The 24,026-nt window shown below is 36.6% G+C and overlaps 1 protein-coding gene across 1 annotated transcript in view; it reads right to left on the bottom strand.

Annotated features, from left to right (window-relative positions):
• The window catches only part of LOC103511212 (collagen alpha chain CG42342), a gene marked incomplete in the record, with an annotated part of 61,445 nt that extends 37,967 nt beyond the window's left edge, over window positions 1-23,478 (bottom strand). Inside the window, 7 exon segments of the mRNA XM_026825048.1 lie at window positions 1,779-1,850; window positions 4,943-4,985; window positions 7,089-7,117; window positions 7,806-7,841; window positions 12,740-12,775; window positions 21,042-21,077; window positions 23,304-23,478. Coding sequence (XP_026680849.1) covers window positions 1,779-1,850; window positions 4,943-4,985; window positions 7,089-7,117; window positions 7,806-7,841; window positions 12,740-12,775; window positions 21,042-21,077; window positions 23,304-23,456 — 405 coding nt within the window.
• Window positions 23,479-24,026: the final 548 nt, after the last annotated feature.

Raw genomic sequence — 24,026 nt, forward strand, 5'->3', positions numbered from 1 at the left:
AAAAAGCTAAAACACGTATTTCTTTATTTCTAAGGGGAATCTATTTTGGGGGGATTTCAATTTTCCGGTACTCGCAGGGGTGGCCCCAGGGAGGTCAAATTTAAAATCTTAAATGAGAACCCCCTACTTGTGGTACATTGTGTCAAAGGTCTTAAAGAAAGTAGTACTTTGGTACAAGTTTGAGCTCGATCCAACAACCAGGGCCGGAGTTATGACCTATTCAAATTTTCGTTTTTCCATGTTCTCCCGCCAATAGGGGAAGCACCAAAAATGGGAAATTCATATCAACTGGTGATTTGTACTTTAAATAGATGTCCTACTAATGATTCATATTGAAATTCAGTCCCGAAAATAAAATTTTGAAGAAAAAAAAAAAAAAAAAAAAAAAATTCCAAATTTTTGGGTGCTCGCGGGTTCAGAGCACTTGCACAGGACTCGGCACTCCAAGTCCAGACGAGATCCCGCCACACAACACACTCCCTTCCCGCCCTGCCTCGCTGCACGCTGCTTAATTAGTGACTAACGCTGTCACTTGGGGGGGAGTACTGTGGCGCTCACAACAACACTCAACACAAATATAATCTTACATAGAAAACGCAGGTTCTCGTTTCTCCACAATTTCCATCTCTGAAGTAAAAAAAACACTTCCAAATTCTTGGCCAGCACCTGAGAGCTATGTCTAACTGATGAGTTCAAATAAGAACGAAACGCGTCTTAGGCTGCTTTCAGGTGTTGGCCAAAGGTTCCCCTTGAAAATAAAGAAACACGTGTTTTAGTGTTTTTCCTAAATCCAAATAGTTCTCGAGATTTCAGGGGTGGCAACTTTTTATTTAAACGCCCTGTATAATCTGGCACTTTACTAGGGAACAAAGCAAACATTGCTAACGAATACCGATCACGATCACACAGTATGACCAGACTAAGACACTAAGTGTCGCTCTCTTATATCGTGTGATCATCCTACCTTACTAGAAAAATCTGGAAGCTACAATCATAATGGTCAAAACGGTTGAACCTCACATGCAATAATTGAATAAATAAATAAAAATAATACTTAATAAATAATGTTAATAAAAATCTGGTATAAACATCACACGACTTTCCTTGGCTTGTAGGTATTTATTTATTTATTTTTTTTTTTTTTTACGAAATATAATAAGCTGTCAAAATAGCTCCCAAAAAGCGGTCAAAATATGTATAGTACTGCCTGCTGTACTGATCTCAGCCAAAGTTTTCCTGTCTGTAACAATGAATCTCGAGGGGCACATTACTATTCGTCAAAAAAAAAAAATGGTTTCAAATTTCAAAAGGTTCTCGAAACCAGGTCAAAAATATCATTGCCCAATTTCTTTGGGAAAAAATACACAACACCAATTGTCAATAGATTTTTCAATATTTAACCGTTAGAGAGAGATCCTGTGAAAAAATATACAAGGTAAGGAAAGTCGTGTATGTTCTGGGCCTTTATTCTCTGATTTCACTTCTTTTAAAGGCCAACATTTTTGATATGATTCTTCGTAAAACGATAATACAAGGTGACTCAGAAATTGTATTTGAGTAATTCAAGGAAAATTACAAAGGGTTCGCTAGGACATGCTGTATACATCAAAATCAATAAACCAACAAAGCTATCTACCGAAAACAACAAAAAAAGGTAACATCAACCAACACTATTATTACTTTTTACTTTTTTTTTACCTTCACAGCAACAATTTCAGCAAAACCTAATGTACCCCCTCTTAAAGTTGTAACAGACCGTTTCAATCCACCCTATATACCTTCACAGCAACAATTTCAGCAAAACCTAATGTACCCCCTCTTAAAGTTGTAACAGACCGTTTCAATCCACCCTATAAACAAACAGTGTGGTGATTTTAAATATTTATCTAAACACAAGTAAAATAATGCTAGGATCTATTTGGAGAGTCCAAAGTTAAAAATCACCATGTCCATTTTAGCGATTTTGACTTATGTATATCAATGGAAAGATCTATATCTTATCATTCAGTTGCAAATGTTGCAATACTATCTACACTCACCCACAAAATTACTTGGGCACTTCGAAAAATGTCCATAACTTCGCTTCTACCTTTTCAATGTAAATGGTATTACTAGAGGACATCCCAAGTATTGTTTTCAATCATGTGCGTAACAAATTGTTGGCCAAAATTTTCATTAAGGTTCCTTTTTATGACCTTTCTTGTCAGCTCCCATGGCGTAGTGGTCACTGCGCTCGCCTTGCACGCGGGAGACCCGGGTTCGATTCCCGGTGGGGTCAAGAAATTTGTGACCTTTCTTCGTTCAAGACCTTTCAGTAGGAATTCTGCTATTCTGGAAAATCTTGTTTTCTTACTCGTGAGTGATTATTGTGCTCATTTGTGATAAATTGCTTGAGAATATGTCCAAGGACCCTTTTAAGTGTTCTGATTTCTGATTTAAAGCTTTTAACGTCCACCAGGGGCTCCAGGATGTAAGAAAAGTCCGTTCAAGACCTTTCAGGAGGAATTCTGCTATTCTGGAAAATCTTGTTTTCTTACTCGTGAGTGATTATTGTGCTCATTTGTGATAAATTGCTTGAGAATATGTCCAAGGACCCTTTTAAGTGTTCTGATTTCTGATTTAAAGCTTTTAACGTCCACCAGGGGCTCCAGGATGTAAGAAAAGTCTGTTTGAATGACCAACCAGTAAGAATAAGATTAAAGGAGAATAACTTGACTGTTAAAAGGCCCCACAGGGCCCCAGAATGAGAAAAGTCTGTTTGAATGACCAACCAGTAAGAATAAGATTAAAGGAGAATAACTTGACTGTTAAAAGGCCCCACAGGGCCCCAGAATTGCTCGCACATCACCGAAGAGGTCGGTTAGAATATGCTTGCTAGCATATGGTTTGGACACCCGCTCAATGGAGCAATACTTTATTTTCAGACGAGACCAGAGTGAGTCTCAGAAGTCCAGAGATCCATATGGAACTCTTAGGCATACTCTGGACTTGTCCGAAAATAAAATATTGCCCCAGTGAGCGGGTGTCCAATACACATGATGACGAGCATATTCTAACCGAACTCTGCGGTGATGTGCGAGCAATTCTGGGGCCCTACGGGGCCTTTTAACAGTCAAGTTATTCTCCTTTAACCCAATTCTTACATGTTGGTCATTCAAACGGACTTTTCTTACATCCTGGAGCTCCTGGCGGACGTTAAAAGCAGTGGCGGAACAATTTTCCAGTGCCTGGGAACCGATGAAACGGCCGTTTTGTTTGGTTTTAGGCACTTTTCCAGGTCTTCTATTGTGAAATCCAGTATCATGGAACCTCTTGAGAACATAATCCCTGGCGGACGTTAAAAGCAGTGGCGGAACAGTTTTCGAGTGCCTGGGAACCAATGAAACGGCCGTTTTGTTTGGTTTTAGGCACTTTTCTAGGTCTTCTATTGTGAAATCCAGTATCATGGAACCTCTTGAGAACATAATGGATGGTACTTCGAGGGACATTTAACTTCTGGGCAACGTAACAGATTTGTTACCCTTACCGATCAAAAACACGGCTTAGGTTACCTTCACAGCATCCAGATTTAAATCAGAACACTTAAAAGGGTCCTCGGTCATATTCTCAACCAATTTATCACAAATGAGCACAATAATCACTCACTAGAGTAAGAAAAACAAGATTTTCCAGAATAGCAGAATTCTTACTGAAAGGTCTTGAACGAAGAAAAGCCATAAAAAGGAACCTTAATGAACATTTTGGCCAACAATTTGTTACGCACATGATTGAAAACCATATTTGGGATGTCCCCTAGTAATATCATCCAAATTGAAAAGGTAGAAGCGAAGTTATGAGCATTTTTCGAAGTGTCCAAGTAATTTTGTGGGTGAGTGTAGTATGGGAACTTTATTAATTTGATCTGTTGAGGGACACACCTACTACGGGATGGGCATGCTACGACACAGACCAAAAGAGTCTAAAATGTAGTAGTTGGTCCACTGCTACGAAATAAAAAAGGCAATAGAACACTCATCTTAAAAATAAAAAAAAATGTATTATAGGGCTCGTCAAATATAGTAGGGATTCATAGACAACTCAAATTCCGAACAAAAAGCTACTTGACATGAGGAATTTTCCAGAAAATTAGGGAGCGGAGGTACTACTTCCCCCCACCTCTAATGCTTAGATATTTCTGCACATTCTTTCCGTGTTTACTACTTGCGTACTGCAGTTCTACATAGTTGCGTGATAAATTTATAGGTAGATAGTAGGTACTACTTGCGTACTAAAGATGTACGATGTACTACTTGCGTACTGGATAAAAACAGGTAGAATTTCGAAGTAGGTATGTATGCGGAAAAACAACTCTCGAAAATACTCGAAATTCGGTCCTACAGAAAAAATCCCTTATTTTATCGCAGGAAAGAATTCTAGAACGCGAAAAGAACTTTTGCAAATGATCAACTTTCTGGGAATGATAGGGTTAGGTAGCATGTGAAAAGAACTTTCACAAATGATCAACTTTTTGTGTGTTATTGGTTATAGTATAGGGCCAAAGGAGAATGCGCCGCAGACCATTTTTTCTGATTTTTTTTTTTTTTTATCTCTCTGTTTAAATGTTTTATTGTAGAATAGAAAAGAATATACCTTGTTTATCCTGCCAGAATGAGACTGCAAAGTCCCTTTACTCCCGCAGTCTAAACAAGGTCTTTATTTCATAGGTATAGTTTAAATATTGTAAAGTCCTGAAGATACAGCGAGCCCCTCCCCCGAAACATGTAGGCATATAATTAAAAATAAAGCATAAGATTTTGATGTTCTGTATTATCAGCTATTGTATACCTAATGTTGAAATTGAAATGTTCTTTACCTTTACAGCAGCATATACATCGAACCCGGGACTTCCCAGCTCTCCCTGTAGCTATTGTATACCTAATGTTGAAATTGAAATGTTCTTTACCTTTACAGCAGCATATACATCGAACCCGGGACTTCCCAGCTCTCCCTGCAGAGTTTCCATTGGATAATTCCATTTCCCTAGATCACATTGTTCTTGGTACATTCGAGATTGAGAGAATTACGTAATCTCAGAGAGAACATCAGGAGGCCCTGATGGCATTCATGTTCCATTCTTCATTAAATGTGCTCAGTTTCTATCGGAGCCTTTGGCTCGGCTGTACAATAGATCTCTGCCATGGGCGTAACCAGGGGGTTGCCCATGGGGCCCGGGCCCCCCCTAGAGATTGAAACATACACTAGATAAAATGACATTTTCTGTATCTCTGCAGCTAGGTATCTTCCCTGATAAATGGAAAGTGGCCTTTGTGACCTTTGTCACTCCAATCCACAAATCAGGAAAAAAGAACGACTTAAAGAACTACCGACCTGTGTGTAACATATCCATTATTTCTTGGAGGGTTTCAGCAGTCATTATATACATATAAGTTCTGTGGGTCAACAACAGATATATTTTGCAGAACTTCAAAGAAGTTCTGCAGAATATATCTGCCTTTTTGGTTCTCCTTATCAAGATATCCATTATTCCCAAAATATTTGAAAAACTAGTAAACTCAAGATAGAGCCTGAGATGAAATCCTTAATTATAGATAATCAGTATGGTTTCATGCAGAAACGTTCTACTGTAAGAAGTAATCTTGTCTCATTCAGCAACTTTATCAATAATTCCCTTAATAATAACAGTCAAGTGGACACCCTGTATGCTGATTTTTCCAAGGCTTATGACAGGGTGATTCATAGCCTACTTATCTCCAAACTTTACTCTATAGGTATCTCTGGTGCTCTATTAAGATGGATAAATAGTTTCCTCACAGGTCGGACACAAATTGTCAACATAAAAAACTGCCACTCTGAGCCTATACATGTAACATCTGGCTGTATACAGGGTGGGCATATATCTTGTCTGTTGTTCGTTCTGTTCATTAATGACATTAAACATTTTTTTCCTAATATAAAATTCTGGCTCTTTGCAGATGATCTTAAGTTTGCAGTCGAGGTCCGGGGCCCTGATGAAGCTCGAGTATTGCAAGATGCCTTCATACCTGGTGCCTTATTAACCATATGGAACTAAACATAGGAAAATGTTCCATTGTCTCTTCCCATAGGAAAAGGAATCCGTTTATAGGTACCTACACAGTAGACGGTCAGGTGCTGGCCAGGCATACGGTAGTGAGGGATCTAGGGGTCACATTCGAACATAATCTAAAGTTCACCTCACATATAGAATTAACCAGAACAAAAGCCATGCAAATGCTTGGCTTTGTTCTGAGAAACTCGCGTGATTTATCGAATGTAGCCACCCTGAAAACTCTATACTTCGCGTATGTCAGGTCAGTGCTTGAATATGCCTCTGTAGTATGGTCACCTCACTATAAATATCAAATGAAAAGTCTTGAAGCAATCCAACACAAATTACTACGAACAATAGCATTTAAAACTCATTATCGTATACCTGATCACAATTATAAAGACATAGGAAAACTCATAATATCCTTTGCTTGAAGCTAGAAGACAAATTTATGATCTTGTGTTCCTACATAAAATTCCTATATAAAATCTTTGAACCTGCTTTATTAGGAAGCATACAGCTCAAAGTAAATACAATACAAACAAGAAATAATGCGACCTTCTCGTTAAAAAATAACTCCGCAGAATACTTTTCTATAATTAGATGTCAAAAACTTTGGAACTTGGCCGGGGATGAAGGCGTTGACGTATTCTTTGATAATATCAATAAGATATTCGATCTGGTTTCTTTGGATAAGATTCCATTTGAAATCTAGAATGGGGATGATTGTCATTCCTCGAATGTGGGCGTGGTCTCGGATTGGAGATCTGACGGTGATTGTTTTTGCCGAAAATCTTTACCCTGTGATTTCCTGTCAGCGGACCTTTGGTTTGGGATGGCGCACGCAGTTCTGGGATGGCTGGCATTGTCCCATTCTGTCATCTTTGTCTCTTTCTCTTTCTATCATTAATTATTGCTTTACAAGAGAGAAAAAATTAAAACTTTACTCTTAATTCATTCTTTATTGTATGTAGACTAGTTTAAATTAAATAGGTAAACTTCTATATTTTCATCAAGCTCTCCCTTCTGACCTTTATCACCCGGTCGTCCCTAGAACAGAAGAAAAAATTAAAACTTTACTCTTAATTCATTCTTTATTGTATGTAGACTAGTTTAAATTAAATAGGTAAACTTCTATATTTTCATCATTTACCCCACAAAAACACAAATGTGAAAAAAGCCAAGTTTCTATGCAAAAAAAGTCGGCCATAAAAGTGGTCGGATCAGAAAATTAAGGTCAAGTCTGCATTCCCAGTTTTTCATATCTACTGAAAATGCTGTATCTCAACTCCTTTAACCTTCTATCAATTTCAACTTGGCTATGATTTTCCTTTTATTTTCATGTTAATAATACTCATTTGAGAAGAAAAAACATAGTCAAGTTGAAATTGAGAGCAGGTTGAAGGAATTGAGATTCACCACTTTCAGCAGACACGAAAAATTGAGGATGCAGAAACATAGTCAAGTTGAAATTGAGAGCAGGTTGAAGGAATTGAGATTCACCACTTTCAGCAGACACGAAAAATTGAGGATGCAGACTTGGCCTAAATTTTCTGATCTCGTCATGGAATATTGTACTATGTATTATAATAGGATATTATGTATTAACCGTAAATCTAAGAGCATTCAAGTCAATAGAGACTACTTTGATGGACATTAAAGTTCTGTTCGGAAAAAAATCAGGCATGTGGATTTTATGAAGAAATTCCGGTTACTTTTGAGTACCCCTCGTACTTACAGGATCTCCTTTAGGTCCATCTAGTCCTATGGGACCCTGTGAACATATGTAGGAAATAAATAAATCAGTAAATTTACTTTCTTCATATTTATGCCAACCCAAATAAGCATCAATCAATAGGATAAGGAAACTCAAGTCATGTTCACACCCGATTTTTAAGAATCATTTTAGCGTAGTGAATAGCTCGAATAATGGACAAACCCAGTTATATACAGTGCATTCATAAAGTCCCCCCACCTTAATTTTTGAACCGATGAATTTAGAATTCTGAAATTTTGTATATAAGCCTATATTTACCTCTAGTTTCTTATAGGCTATGTAAAAATTCAGGGACTTTTTCAGGGTGGGCCCCAGGGGGACCAACTTTAAAATCTTAAATGAACCCCCTACTTTTGATGCATCATATTGAAGGTCTTAAAGAACGTAGTACATTGGTATACAAGTTTTAACTCGATCCGACTACCAGGGCTGGAGTTATGGCCTGTTAAAATTTTCATTTTTCCATCTTCTCCCGCCAATAGGGGAAGTACCAAAAATGGGAAATTCATATCGATTGGTGATTTGTGCTTCAAATAAGTCCCACTAATGGCTCATGTTGAAATTCAGACCCAAAAATGAAATTTAGACTTTCCGGCCCTGATGGCCTCCGGGGATGAAAATGGATGTTTCGAAATTTAATTTTTGGGACCGAATTTCAATATAAACCATTAGTGGTTTCTCCCTTCTCTCTTCGATTTCGGGACGATAAGGCCTTATGAGACACAATACTTTCCATTTAGTTAAAACCCAAATGGGAATTATTGTGTCTAGGATAGGATGGCTAAGCTTGAACAATAGAAAGGGGAAAAAAAATATTTCTTTCGAATTTTTGTTGTTCTATTTTTCAAGCTTAGCTTAGCCTAACCTATTCCCTAGCCCTATGTATGTATAGCCTAACCACTACCTTAATCTCTCACCTATTGGAGATTTTCTGAATTGAAATCACTTTTGAGAGAGGAATATCCGGGTTCAATTTCCAAGAGAGTCAAAACTTTTTCAATACATACCTACCTATTATGCATGAGTTAACTATTCATGAATTATATTTATTATTTAAGACTCTTAATTGGTACATACCTACCTACCTAAATACTGAATATACCTACGTACTTTTGAAGCAACTACGTAGGTACCCATTTAAAAAATTGTTAATTTATTTTCCTAAATGTTTATGTACTTGTACAACAAAAAATAGTGATATACCCCCAAAAAACACTTCGTGTTAAAAAATTAACGTCAAGAGTTGGCCTTCACAAAAAAAGTACTGATTTAAAAAAAACGTCAATGTGGGACCTCTCTTCTACCTTAGCTCTTCTAAAGAAAATATCTAAATAATTTTCCATCACTCTATCATTAATAGCGCGGTCAAACTTTCTTGACTTGGCGGGGCGGAGCGCTACCGCGCTCCTTAATTATTGCTTTAAATTGTATTTTTTTTTTTCTTTTTTTACTAAATCACGTAGTTTTTAGATTAGATTAGGATATTATACCTATGTAAAATGGATGTAACCGTTAATGGATATTGCTTTAAATTGTATTTTTTTTTCTTTTTTTACTAAATCACGTAGTTTTTAGATTAGATTAGGATATTATACCTATGTAAAATGGATGTAACCGTTAATGGATGTAAGAGTGGCGCGAATTTCAAACTTTGAAAACCAAAACCAGTAAAATGACAGCACGAAGGGATTATTTCATCATAAATTGGCTCTTGTGTGAAAAAAGTTCATAATCATGCATTAATAATCCCGATGGTTCTCAAAAATTGAAATTCGCGCCACTCTTATGAACACAGCATGATTTTTTCATTTTTTCAAGGTTCAAAACTTTTACTTTAGTAGACAAGCCATGCCATTTCACTCACCATTTCCAAGCTTATTTTGGGTACCCGGGCCAAATCGATAGCAAATAAGTAATAGGGTCTTTTAGGATAAATATCATTTTCGGCCACCTCCGCAAGTTGGATTTTTCCCGTTTGTTTACATTTTTTCAAGGTTCAAAACTTTTACTTTAGTAGACAAGCCATGCCATTTCACTCACCATTTCCAAGCTTATTTTGGGTAGGTACCCGGGCCAAATCGATAGCAAATAGGTAATAGGGTCTTTTAGGATAAATATCATTTTCGGCCACCTCCGCAAGTTGGATTTTTCCGAGAAACAAGGCAGGTAGACAGCGAAAATACCTTTCAAAATTTTGCCCCACAGAAAAAAATTCCTTATTTTATCCCACGAAAGAATTCTAGAACGCGAAAAGAACTTTCACAAATGATCAACTTTGTGGGAAGGGTAGGGTTAGGTAGTACGTGAAAAGAACTTTCACAAATGATCATCGACTTTCTAGGAATTATAGGGTTAGGTAGCAGGTAGCACGCAAAAAGAACTTTCACAAATGATCAACTTTCTGGGAATGATAGGGTTAGGTAGTACACATCAAGATCTTTCACAAATGATCAACTTTTTGTGTGTTATTGGTTTTAGTATAGGGTTCGGAAACATATACTTCATATCATAATTATTTGAGCGAAATTAGGAAAACAGGGGAATGTTTTTTTTTTTTCACATTAAATGTTCGTACTAATAAAAAAATCCCTCAACCTATGAAAAATAAATAAAAAAACCAAGGCGTCAACGAAAATTAATCAAATTCAATCTGCGACACAGGCGAATTTTTCGAAAATATTGTCTTCAAGCCTGTTTGGAATCAACTATAAATAACTATAAGGTTAAGGTTTAACGTGAAACAGCACCTCGGATAATTTTTTTTTAACAAAAATAATAATAAATAAAAATGGTCCATAACCTTCAGAGAATAGGTAAGTATCATTGAAATTCCAATCTTCAGCGTAACAAAAATAATAATAAATAAAAATGGTCCATAACCTTCAGAGAATAGGTAAGTATCATTGAAATTCCAATCTTCAGCGGCGCAGGAGAAATTATTAAAACTGATGAGCTTAAAGCTCATCAGTTTTAAGACACTTCAGCACATACTGTTCTACAGTTTCCCTCCCTCTCTTAATTTTTGAGAGAGTAACTGATGAGCTTAAAGCTCATCAGTTTTAAGACACTTCAGCACATACTGTTCTACAGTTTCCCTCCCTCTCTTAATTTTTGAGAGAGTGAATTTAGAAACCTGCAATTCTCAATATCAATTAAACAGGGTCTCCCACCCTAAATTCGAAAAAGGTATAAAAAAAATAGAAAACTGACAAAAATCCCTAAAAATAGAAAGTAAAAAAGCAGGCAATATTTTATTAAGGGTAAATCAAAACTAAGATCTTCAGACTAAGATCTTGAACAACATGCAAAGAGAACTTCCACAAATAAGCAACTTCTAGGATCTAGGGTTACGGTTAGGTAGCATACAAAAAGAACGTTCACAAATTACCAACTTTTTGGGGTTAATATGATTAGGTAGCACGCAAAGAGAACTTTCACAAAAATGAGCAAATTTCTGGGGGTAATACGGTTAGGTAGCATTTAAAGAAAATTTAAGCACGTAAACTTTCTTTTACAATAAGTATGTAAAAAGAGAGTATTGCAATTCATCTAAATTTTCAAAATTAGGAAATGGGTGGAAATATCAGAGTCTCCTGATTTCAAAAAGTGGTTTTAGCCCATGGTCTGTACGTACAGGGTGTTTAAATAAAAAGTTGCCACCCCTGAAATCTCGAGAACTGTTTGGATTTAGGAAAAACGCTATTTCTTTATTTTTAAGGGGATCTCAATTTTCCGGTATTATCAGGGGCGACCCCGGAGGGGGGGTCAACTTTAAAATCTTCAAGTAAACCTCCTACTCGGGGTACATCATGTCAAAGGTCTTAAAGAATGTACTACTTTGGTACAAGTTCGAGCTCGATCCGACAACCAGGGCCGGAGTTATGGCCTATTCAAATTTTAATTTTGCCATGTTCTCCGGCTATTAGAATTGATTGGTGATTTGTGCTTCAAATAGGTCCCACTAATGGCCCATATTGAAATTCATACCCAATAAAACAAAATTTTGAAACATCCATTTTTAGCCCCGGAGGCCATCAGGGCAGGTAAATTTCATTTGGGGTGACAACCATTTTTCTCTAAAATTTGTAATTGGACAAAAGTTCTGACCGGTTTCTTGAAGCAAGGTTGTGTATTTTAAAGAAGAAAGAGAAGAAGAAGAAGAAGAAGAAGAAGAAGAAGAAGAAGAAGAAGAAGAAGAAAAAATAAAAAAAAAAAACAACAAAATTGCGGTTACCTCGGCAACTAAGCCGACTAAGCGAGATCGAAAAAAAGAATATAAGAGAATTGCGGTTACCTCGGCAACTAAGCGAGATCGAAAAAAAGAATATAAGAGTATTTTTTGTTGAAAATTACCTCAGAAATCTACCCTAGGCTTTTGTTAACGTTTTTCGTGTTCATCCTGTATAGTTAAATGCAAATGCTCATCTTTGTTGGGGTCATAGGGTTAGGTAGCTTGCAAAAAGAACTTTGAAAACTTATCAATTTTTGAGGCTTCGTTTAATCTTATGGGGCACTTGCCCCCACAAAAATGTGTTACTTAAGCTTATTCGAATCTACAAATAGCTTGCAAAAAGAACTTTAAAAAATTATCAACTTTTGGGGATAACAGTACAGGGAAAACAGGGGAAAAGATATTTAATACCTATTGCCATTTCTTATGTAACTCAAAGAACCAAGTAGTTCGCTATGTATGTACCTACTCTTTAATACGCAAGTCGACTGGTTTGGTTTTGAGTTCTCGAACGCTACTGGTGTTGAACAACTAATAAACGATCTATTAATAAATATTAGTATGGAACCCACACACCATATCGGAAGAAGAACAGTAAAAGGGAGAGATTAGATAGAACAAAACTTATTCCACCAAGAGGTTTTACTGGGTTTTCATTTCTTACCGTTAACCCTCTGATCCCTCTGGCACCTTTCATGCCCTGAAAGGAAATAATATAGTAATAATTTAAATTCATGGGTTCTCACGATGTATGTGTCGGTGCTCCCTATTAGTCGTACTCGAGTAGTGTGGACAGATAATATAATATCGAGTACCGAGTAATAAAAGGTGGGCCTCTTCAGTGTAACCAAAGGCCCGATGGATCTTAAATTCCTAACCCATTACTGCATAGCGTCCTTTTTATAGAACGCTCATAAAAATTGTGTGACTTTTTGATAGATAAAGTCAAGATTTTGCCAAAGAGAAAATGGACCACGTCTCGAGAGAAAGTATTTTGAATAATTATTTAAACAAATTGTAATTTATTTATTTATTTGAAGTGAATATAATACAGGCAATTGACAAAATAATGCATAATGGCAAAATGGCCATAACTTCTTGACATTTTATTTTATAGGGTCCAAATTAATAGTACTGAAAGTTGAAATGTTTATCTATCACCTAATGTGGCCGAAACAAAGATCCGTTGTCTTTTTGTTTGACTTTTTGATAGATAAAGTCAAGATTTTGCCAAAGAGAAAATGGACCACGTCTCGAGAGAAAGTATTTTGAATAATTATTTAAACACATAATTACATACAGCATGGCTCAGAAGTCCTGGGCCCTTTCCTATCTTTAGAACAAAACAGAACTTAATATTCCAAGCCGTTCAAAATTTACAAGGGGTCTGACTAGGACTTCTGAGCCATGCTGTATACAACATAATAAATTTCATATTAGTCAAATAGATAGAGGATTTTAACAATGGCTTATCTTACAATAATTAGGGTAAACGATTTTTTTTTTATATATATAAGATCGTTAGGTATGGTGGGGGAAGTGTAATACTAAAATTGAGACCTCGAGAGTTGAGGGGAGAACTTTTGGCGGCGGAAAAACCGCCAGAAAACGGCCGAAGTTTCGCACTTTTTTTTAGTTTATCGCTTATAACTCCTAAACCGTGCGTCCTAGGCAATTTTTGTTGGGAATCGAAATTAAAGAATTTTTTATTGGAATCAAAATTAAAGTACACAAAACCACAAAAAAAGTACTGATATATATATAAAAAAACGTCAATGTGGGACCTCCCTTTCACCTTAGCTCTTCTAAAGAAAATATTATCTAAATAATTTTCCATCACTCCTATATCAATTACCTTGCTGTTGAACCAATGATCCTGGATTACGAAACCTAGATCTTGACCGCAGTACACTAATGAAAATTACAAAACAACTAACATTGTCATCTTTATTATTGCACTGCGGTCAAGATCTAGGTTTCGTAATCCAGGATCATTGGTTCAACAGCAAGGTAATTGATATAGGAGTGATGGAAAATTATTTAGATAATATTTTCTTTAGAAGAGCTTAGGTACAAGGGAGGTCCCACATTGACTTTTTACTTTCTATTACCTTTACGTATAGGGAACCTATACAAGGTAATGAGAAAGTATTGCAATCGGTCCAAATTTTCAAAATATATCAGTACTTTTTTTGTGGAGGCCAACTCTTGACGTTAATTTTTTAACACGAAGTGTTTTTTGGGGGGATATCACTATTTTTTGTTGTACAAGTACCACGTAAATAGGTACCTACGTAGTTGCTTCAAAAGTAAGTACATACGTAGGTATATTCAGTATTATGGTAGGTATGTACCAATTAAAAGTCTTAAACAGATAAATAATAGTTAGATACCTAATACATATTAGGTACTAGCTGTTGTGCCCGTGCTTCGCCACGGTTTAGAATATTTTAGTGAGAAAAAATTCTCCGTCAGTAGGAAACGGTCGCGCTGCGCGCTCCCGGGGCTTCGCGGTTTGTGCATAAGGTCGCGCTTCGCGCTCCCTTGGCTTCGCCCCTGAAAACTAATATCGTCCCTGAGTCTTGTCTTGAAGAAATGAAAACAGTGGGAGTAGCGTTGTTGCAATTTCCCTCGCAGTTAGCGCAGAGCTTCGAACAGAAGAGACCAACGCGCCGGCACCCGCAGTTCTTTGAACACCCCTTCTGAAAGCGAGAGAAAACCATGGGAGAAAACATTAAACGTAGGAAAAGTTTTGCTGGCCTCAAAGTGTGTTCCCCGGGTATTTATGGGGGGACTAAAAAACGTCAATATCTCGGGAACGGTTGGGAATTTTAAAGGTCTGATATATTTTTTTTGGGGGGGGGGGGGGGGATATTATTATTATCAAAGTTTAACAATTTTTCTAGCCAGCATTGTTAGGTATACTGAGGTGAGTGTGGGACCAAATTTTCGACCTCGAAATCCCAGGGGATAACATTGGGGGGCAAAAAACCTCGAAAAAAGTGCATAGTTTTCGCACAATTTTTCCGCCTCTAAGTCCTATAACTCCTAAACCATGTCCTTAACCCAGATATGCCCACTGGACTATACAGGGTGTTGTTTAATAAAAAAGTTGCCAAGACGTATTCCTTTATTTTCAAGGGGATCTCAATTTTCCGGCACTATCAGGGGCGGCCTCAGAGGGGTCAACGCTAAAATCTTAAATGGGAACCCCCTACTTGTGATACATCATATCAAAGGAAAGGTCTTAAAAAACGTAGTACTTTGGTACAAGTTAGAGCTCAATCCGACAATCAGGGCTAGAGTTATGGCCTATTCAATATTTCATATTTTCATATTCTCTCGCCAATAGGGGAAGCACCAAAAATGGGAAATTCATATTGATTGGTGATTTGTGCTTCAAATAGGTCCCACTAATGGTTCATATTGAAATTCAGACCCAAAAATGAAATTTAGACTATCGGCCCTGATGGCCTCCGGGGTTCAAAATGGATGTTTCAAAAATTTATTTTTGGGACTGAATTTCAATATGAATCATGTGGGACCACAAATCACCGATCAAAAGGAATTTCCCATTTTCTACGTTTTTTAAGACTTTTGATACAATATATCACAAAGAAAGGAAACAGAAAATTAAACTAGGAAACATTGAAAGTAATGAAGTAACTATTACGTGTGGTTTAATTACTGGAGCTGTACTGTAGGGAGTTCCTATTTAAGATTTTAAAGTTGACCCCTCTGGGGCCGCCCGTGATAGTGCCGATAAATTGAGATCCCCTTGAAGTAGGTTCCCCTTGAAAATGATGAAATACATGTTTTAGGATTTTTCCGAATTCCAAACGGTTCTCGATTTTTCAGGGGTGGCAACTTTTTTAATAAACACCCTGTATAGGTACAGGGTGTCCGGCTGACTGTACAACGCTTGAGAGTTAATGCAGGACATAAAGGCTACCATAAAAACCTATTTGGACAGATCCGATTTTCAACAGGGACTGAGTTATTCAGGATTTTGTTTTTCGAAGTTTTTCATACCTTGTCCTCTTAAAACGCCTTTATCTTTTGAACGAATAAAGATAATAAAAAAATGACTACACCATTGAAAAGAAAACAAAATTTGCTATAAGATGGGTCTCACACATTTGGAAACGCCTTACCTCAAATACAACCAGATACTTGAGAAAACGATATTTTTGTACATCTTTAAAAACTACCATTTTTTTCAATTCGATTTTTCTTCATTTTCCACTGAAACCCATTGAATTTCTCCTGATAAAAAAGTACCCCTTTTTGTCTTCTTTAATTTCATTATCTTGAATTTTTCTGTTTACGGAGATATTAACGATACAAAGGGAGAATCCCTCAATTTCCTACGTTACTATGAATCCCTGTCCACCTGTTTCTTTCTATCGCCGCACCGAATTTTCCTCCAAAAACAACAAGAACAACAGCGATTTTTTGTAATTTTATCCTCATTTATTTGAGAATTTTTGGTTGCCTTCCACTCGAGAGTCTATCGCCATCACCAACCAAACTCTAATACTTGCAATGTGTACACATGACTGAGGAGAGCAATTTATACGAGTATTCTCATCAAGCAGAGAGTGCAGCGTCATAGAGTAAAGAATCCGTCAGCCATGAGGTAAAGCAAGAAAATTCATTTATAATTTTCCACCACTTGAGCACGTAGGTACTCTTCAATTTTCCTTCTACATATTTAAACGTGTAAGGCTTAGGAAACCCTCAACTTTCAGACAAAAGAAGGCCTGTATAATTACGTACGTCGTACGAGGGTTCTATTTGAAGGATTTCAGTAGAAAGCTTTTTGATTGTCGTGTTTTACCTCTCTCTTGTTATGTAACACTTGCACTCCAGTGTCTACTAAGATACAAAAGCATTTAATTTACCTCGTCAATACTAAGAGCCTCTCATGTTTCAACAGGATAGTTCTTGTGTAGGGATTATATGTATATTAATTTCATACCTACTAATACTCAAATTCAACCATCAATTGTCCATTATTCTACCGGTTTCGTACATATCTGATTGCAATTTTTCATCGCAATCTTTGATAAAACTTTTGCTGGGTTCGTGGGAATTGACGAACTTTCGGGAAATTCATTATGGTCTGTGTTTTATCCTTCAGATAGGTCCCACTAAAGATTCACATTGAAATTCAGACCCAAAAATTTAATTTAGAAACAATTCATTTTCATTCACTGAGGCCATCTCATCAGGATTGAAAATCTAATAGTCTGAATTTCAACATGAATCATTAGTGGTACAAATCACCGATCAAAGTGTATTTGCGATTTTTGGCGCTTCCCCTATTGGCAGAAGAACATGGGAAATGAAAAATTTAAGAGGCCATTACTCCGGCAATGTTTGTCGGATCGAGCTCAAACTTGTACCAAAGTACAAAGTTCTTTAAGATATTTGACATTTGATCTGCTGAGGGACATACTAGGTACGGGATGGGCATGCTACGACTACGACACAGCGTCTAATGTAAGCAGTTGTTTTATTGCTACGAAATAAAAACGGCGCTGAAACACTCGTCTTTTTTTTTTCATGTATCATAAGTGGGGGGGTCCTTATTTCCTGTAAGGACTAACTGTTGGATTGATTTTTAGCCCGTCCTTCCTTTATCATGTATCATAAGTGGGGGGGTCCTTATTTCCTGTAAGGACTAACTGTTGGATTGATTTTTAGCCCGTCCTTCCTTTATTATTACGATTTTCACATTTTCTCACACAAATGAGCTCTGATCTCGAAATTAGTCGCGACGACCTATGAACTCAAAGCGAGAAAGTTTTAGATAACACTTCAGTCGATCATTTAAGACCGGTTTTAGCGTCCCAGAACAACAAAACAAACAACAACATCAACAACAGGGGTACATCTTTTCAAAGGGTTTAAAAACGTATTACATTGGTACACTTTAAGCTTGATCCGACCACCAAGACCGGAGTTGTGGCATTATCAATTTTTCATTTTTCCATGTTTTCCGCCAATAGGGGAAGCATCAAAAAATTGAAATTAATTGAAAGAAGAAGAAAAAAAACTAAACTGGATGATTTTTAAAAAAGGAGCCGGAGCCAGCATGAATATCTTGAATCTTGATATTTGTGGTAAAACGCTAAAGCACATAGGTAGCGGTAAACTTTGCACCATTGAGGGCAACTTTGTACCGCCACGAAAAAAAAGATTTGAACAGGTATGAAGGGTCAAATTTTTTATATACGTGCCACCCAAAGGATTCCTATGATAGAGTACTTTATTGCGCTTCTTTACATGTAAGAGTTGAACCACAATTATTTTTTCTTCTTGGTTTTTGTGAAATTTAAATTTTTAGGTTTTTCTATTCTTAAAATGACGGTCAAAAACTTTCATCTCGATCGAGCAGTTCAAGTACTCTCAGGAAGTTGATTTTAATTTTTTTTAGTACAAAATATTATTGTCACAAACGACATGTACTCTTTTCCAAAATGAATTTATTTTTCAATTTTTAGATTTTTTTTTTTAGTACAAAATATTATTGTCACAAACGACATGTACTCTTTTCCAAAATGAATTTATTTTTCAATTTTTAGATTTTTTTTTTTCGAAAAAAGACGCTCTTAAAAATTTTTGGGGATACTTTGCACCCGTTTTCTGACTAAAACGGGTGGAAAATGTATCAACTTTGATTTTTTTTACAATTTCATGTGTTAAAATTGTTTTTCCACTATTTGTACTTATCTGGAGCTACCTACATACATTTTTTTCTTCCTTTCTGCTTTAAAAGTACCAAAAAGGATATAGAAGAGAATTGATATTTTTGCAAAAAAAAAAAAAAAAATTCCTGGCTAACCATATTTTAACCATCAAAGGGGTTTTTTTTTATTGGTAGGTTCATTCCTGAATAGACTCCAGGGTCCCTAGGAACAAGATAATGCAATACGGGAGTATTCTATGCACAACTTGCTATTTTTACTCTCTATTTTTGTATTAATTTCCTAGGAAAAAATGGTGTGGTGCAAAGTATCCTGCTCTGTAGGACATACTTTGCATCACTTTTAAAACTGCAATAAACTTGGAAAAAATGCAAAAATCCATCATCTGAGCTGGTCAGAATGTAAAAAATTAAAAATAATCCCATCTGTTTTAACCATTGAAAAAGAAATGTTAAAAAAGTGGTCTGGGAATAAAGGGAGAACGGGCTCTAGTCTTGATTTTAAATTATTACATGAAAGTAAAATCAAAGAAAAATCAAATCACGAATAATAATAAACTGAATATTAAACAAATTAGGTAGGTACATAAATGTAGGTACTGATTTTCTTTAATCACGATCGAATAAACTACGGGCTAAAAAATTCCCGGAGGGACGGACCCAGCTTGTTTTTTCCAGAAGGACTGTAGGATTATCTGGGTTAAATTAAACTAAGGGAAATCTCGAATTAGCCCTTTAATGCGCAGTGTTGTAATTCTGCAACATTTTTTCAGAGGCCCGTAAGAGATCGAGAATAATAAAAATTGATAGTTTTAAGCGCACAGTGCTCTAGAGCTGCATCTTACGAGAACCTCAATCAACTAAGGATGAACATTGTAAATGAAATGACATTCATTACTCCAGACAGCTTATTAAATGTCAAAGATGCTGTTTACGAACCGATTAGCTGCTGTGAGATTGAAGGAGGCCGTCACTTTGAACACCTGCTATGAGAGCTGAATCGTGGATTTGAAACTTTGAGCCCACTTGAAACCGCCCGTGATGATGTATCTTTTTAAACCGAGGAAGTCACTCTGATGAGATTCTAACTGGTTTGTTGGGTCCTACTCAATAGTTTTTCCTTCCTAACTGTCTTTTATTAAAACGGTCGCCATTGAAAAACGACAAATGATAAATGGTTTATTTTTTTTATTTTTGAACGCCGAATTGGGTGGAAGAGCTCACTACTAGGTGAGAATCCTGCCATTAAAGCCTAAAAAAAAAAAAAAAATATTTTTGAACGCCGAATTGGGTGGAAGAGCTCACTACTAGGTGAGAATCCTGCCATTAAAGCCTAAAAAAAAAGAATTAAAAGGACTTTCCAAAAATGTATCGCAAAGGAGGGTGGGGGGTCTAATTTAAAAAAATCGACCTCGACCCCCTGGCCCCTCAAATTTTAATGTACTTTCCAAATACCTCACAATAAACCATTACACCATACAAAATTGCAATTTCGTACCAAAAGCCAAACGGGAGATATTTGACCTTTGCCGGACTTTTGCCGCACCCTGTATAACATTTCATTATTTCACAACATCCAGTATTCAGTGCTGAGTGCAATATGTGATGTTACAATTTACATAAATATACACAGATCAGCTACACTCAACCTTCTGAAGCCGCGACCATACAAATGTTCTTCACGCGGGCTTCAGTTCAAAAAATAGATCAGCAAGGGGACCCACTCAGCCACGTGAGGACATTGAGTAGCTATGGAAATAAATGGTACCAGATTAGAGTTATTGCATAAAAATGATAAAGAATAATGACTGATATAGGAAAAAAAATCTTGTCAAAATTATGATCTTTAGTCAAGCAGGAAAAATCATAAAGATTAAAATTGCAGCGCCGCGTCGTAGCGGAAATTTTTGAACCTTTAGTCTACTTCTATAATATTTAGAAATTCAATGAATATTATCATAAACAAAGTAGGTGACTTTTTAAAATGATAGTGGGCATAGAAAAGCTTGGCGGGTCGCAGGTTGAGTATGGCTGATCTAGATGCTATGAAGCTTGGCACAACATCAAGCCTCGAAGCAGACAAAAAAAGAAAAATATTCTTCTTATGATTACAAAATGGAAAAAAAAGTTCTATTTCTATTGTTGAGATGGAATAAAATCTTAGTATGAACTATTGAACATAACACGAAATTCTTTTTCCTATACATATAAGCATGCATTAAAATAAAGCAAATGATTAAAGAAACTACTGTACCGGAAAACCATTCTTTCCAGGAGGACCAATGGGGCCCTGAAAAATAATAAAACGACACAGGGAAACAAATTAAAATCAAGTTATCTACCTACTATTTACTCTACCACCTATCATAAAAAATATCCTAGGTCTAAGTACAAATGTACACACATTAAAGAAAACTAAAGTAAATTGTCACTATTAAGAGATATCAAATGAATCTAAAAAAGTAAAAAGGTGAAGTCCGATTTTTTGCGCTGGCGGGAGTCAATTTGGACCTTGCCGTCTCCCATTTACTAGTCCTAAATTAAAAAACCGACTTGGTGTCTTTGGGATTTTAAACAGGGAGTAAGTAGGCCAGCTTAGTCTGGCTGAAGGACTTTTAACAGGGAATAGACCAGCCTGAAATTTCCCTTGCTAATCTCAGAAATGTGGACCTCCGAGTTCCGTCCCAAGGGTCAAATATAATTTTCGTCCCACCGACTTTAATTAATTCAATTTATTTTTTATTGTACATAATACAACATTAAAAATAAGATTAAGATTTGATTTATTTGTAGTATTTTTTTTTTATTTTTTACAAAATACTTTTGGGTTTCGCTTCTACGAATGTGAAAAAAAGTGTTGTTGGAGAACCACATATGATATCAATACTCTATTAGTCGAGTGCGTCAGGTGGTATTGGAGCGTAGTTCTGATAAAATTCTGCCTCAGGAAAGCACTGCTGCTCAGGGAGCAGGTATAAGAGACAACCACTAGTATATTATTATTGCATTGAAAAACCCCCCACCCATTCGTGCCCGCTGTTCCCAAACCATTTTCTGGCGGTTGGTGGGTGGTGTTGAAATCCTGACTAGATGGAGGTGTCATACTGACCCCAAATGATAAGTTAAAGTCACTTTCCCCAACAAAATCCACCAAAAATTAATTTGGTAACAAATGGGTTAAAGTTGAGGGGAAAATGCTGAAAAAACATGAAACTCCGTTTCGTATTAATACAGAGTGTTTATAAAGTCCGGGGGCCCCTGAATATTTTTTGAACGGCTAAAGATGAGAAGCTGAAATTTGGGGCAGTGTTTTATCTCCTATACATACACATTATGAAACTTGGGGGACGGCAAGTGCCTTCTAAAGTTAAGGATATTTACAATCTAATATACAATAAAAATGGGTGCCAAGTGATCGATGTGGGATTTTACTACCTGAGACATTTTGCGGAATTAGTAGTACACTCGTACACCGTACGGAATATTATGTTTCTTTACCTGAGCAGAGGCAGGCACTCGATTATTTGATTTCATATTATGAGATCTGCCCACTGCCTCGAGGAAGGTATTAAACAAGAAAACATAGGCGGACCTCACACGTTGTGATCGGGGATTCCAACCTGCGGTCAAAACTACCTGATTATGGTCAAATCTCAAGGGTTGACATCCAACCTGCGGTCAAGCATTTTTGGCACAAATGGGTTAAAGTTGAGGGGAAAATGCCGAAAAAACATGAAACTCCGTTTCGTATTATTACAGAGTGTTTATAAAGTCCGGGGGCCCCTGAATATTTTTTGAACGGCTAAAGATGAGAAGCTGAAATTTGGGGCAGTGTTTTATCTTTTCAAATACCATTTTTTGAAGTAGTCGCCAAATTTTGTTCGGGATCAACTTTAAAATCTTGAATGAGAACTCCCCACTTGTGATACATCATTTTAAAGGTCTTAAAAAACGTAGTCCTTTGGTACAAGATTGAGCTCGATCCGACAACCAGGACCGGAGTTATGGCCTATTCAATTTTTCATATTCCCATGTTCTTCTGCCAATAGGGGAAGCACCAAAATTTGGCGACTACTTCAAAAAGTGGTATTTGAAAAGATAAATTACTACTCTAAATTTTAGCTTCTCATCTTTAAGTGTTCAAAAAATATTCAGGGGTCCCCGGACTTTATAAACACTCTGAATAGGCCGGGCGGCGCTTCGAACTCTTGACGTTCGCGCGCCTCCCGGCACGCTTCATTTTTGAAGACATAATATTGGAAGATTTTATGATTATGAGTCATCTATTGGGGGACCTTCAAGTCCAGGCTAAAATGGACCTCGTTCAGTGTAGGGACCCCAAATTTCAAGGATCGACGAGCATTCATTCAAGGAACTCAAATTTCATCAAAATCGGACCAGGCAATGGTGAGTTATAGCGGGACAAACGAACACATAAACAAACATCTAAACCAAATGCTAAACGGTCGAGTTAAAACGTAGACCTTCACTTCGTTGGGTCAATTATTTCACTTACCGGAGGTCCAGGCTCTCCTGTGTCTCCTTTCTTTCCCTTCTTCCCTTTCTTCCCTGGAGGTCCTGGGGGTCCTGCAAGAAAACAACATAAATATCTAATATATAAAAATGAATATTTCTTTGTTCGAACTTTATGCCTGGCCAAACCGCTCATCCGATTGCTATGAAACTTTGTCAACTTATTGCTTACACTCCCGTGAAGGTTATAGGCTATTTTCCGGTTCGTTTCTGTTAAGCTACGCCGAGCAAGACCACTAAATGGATGAGTGACATGAACGGCCATGCCTTAAGGATTTACTAGCAGAAATCCGGAGCGAAACGACGGGTTTCTGCTAGTTGCTTATAAAGATAAGATAGGTAGGTATGTAGGTATCAGATATGAAAATAATGTACCTAGCTACCTATTACCTATACATAGCTACTGATAAATTTCAAAATAGGTTTATTTAAAGATAAATATCCAATATATAGCAATCTATTAAGTGTCAGTGATGCATATCCCCTTGAAAATACATGCCTAGCACTTACCTAGGTAGGTATTTATTTATTTATTATTACTATTTTTTTTTCACACGGTATATTCCAAGTAAGTAATTCTAATAAAATTATTATAAATTATCCATGTAGATATGAAGGATAAAGGTATCTACTTTTAGGAGTATACATAGCTCTAAGTAAATATATTGTGCATAAATCAAATGAAATTATGTTGAATAAACACATT

This window comes from Diaphorina citri, unplaced genomic scaffold (assembly GCF_000475195.1).
Source record: "Diaphorina citri unplaced genomic scaffold, Diaci psyllid genome assembly version 1.1 scaffold688, whole genome shotgun sequence".
Taxonomy (NCBI): domain Eukaryota; kingdom Metazoa; phylum Arthropoda; class Insecta; order Hemiptera; family Psyllidae; genus Diaphorina; species Diaphorina citri.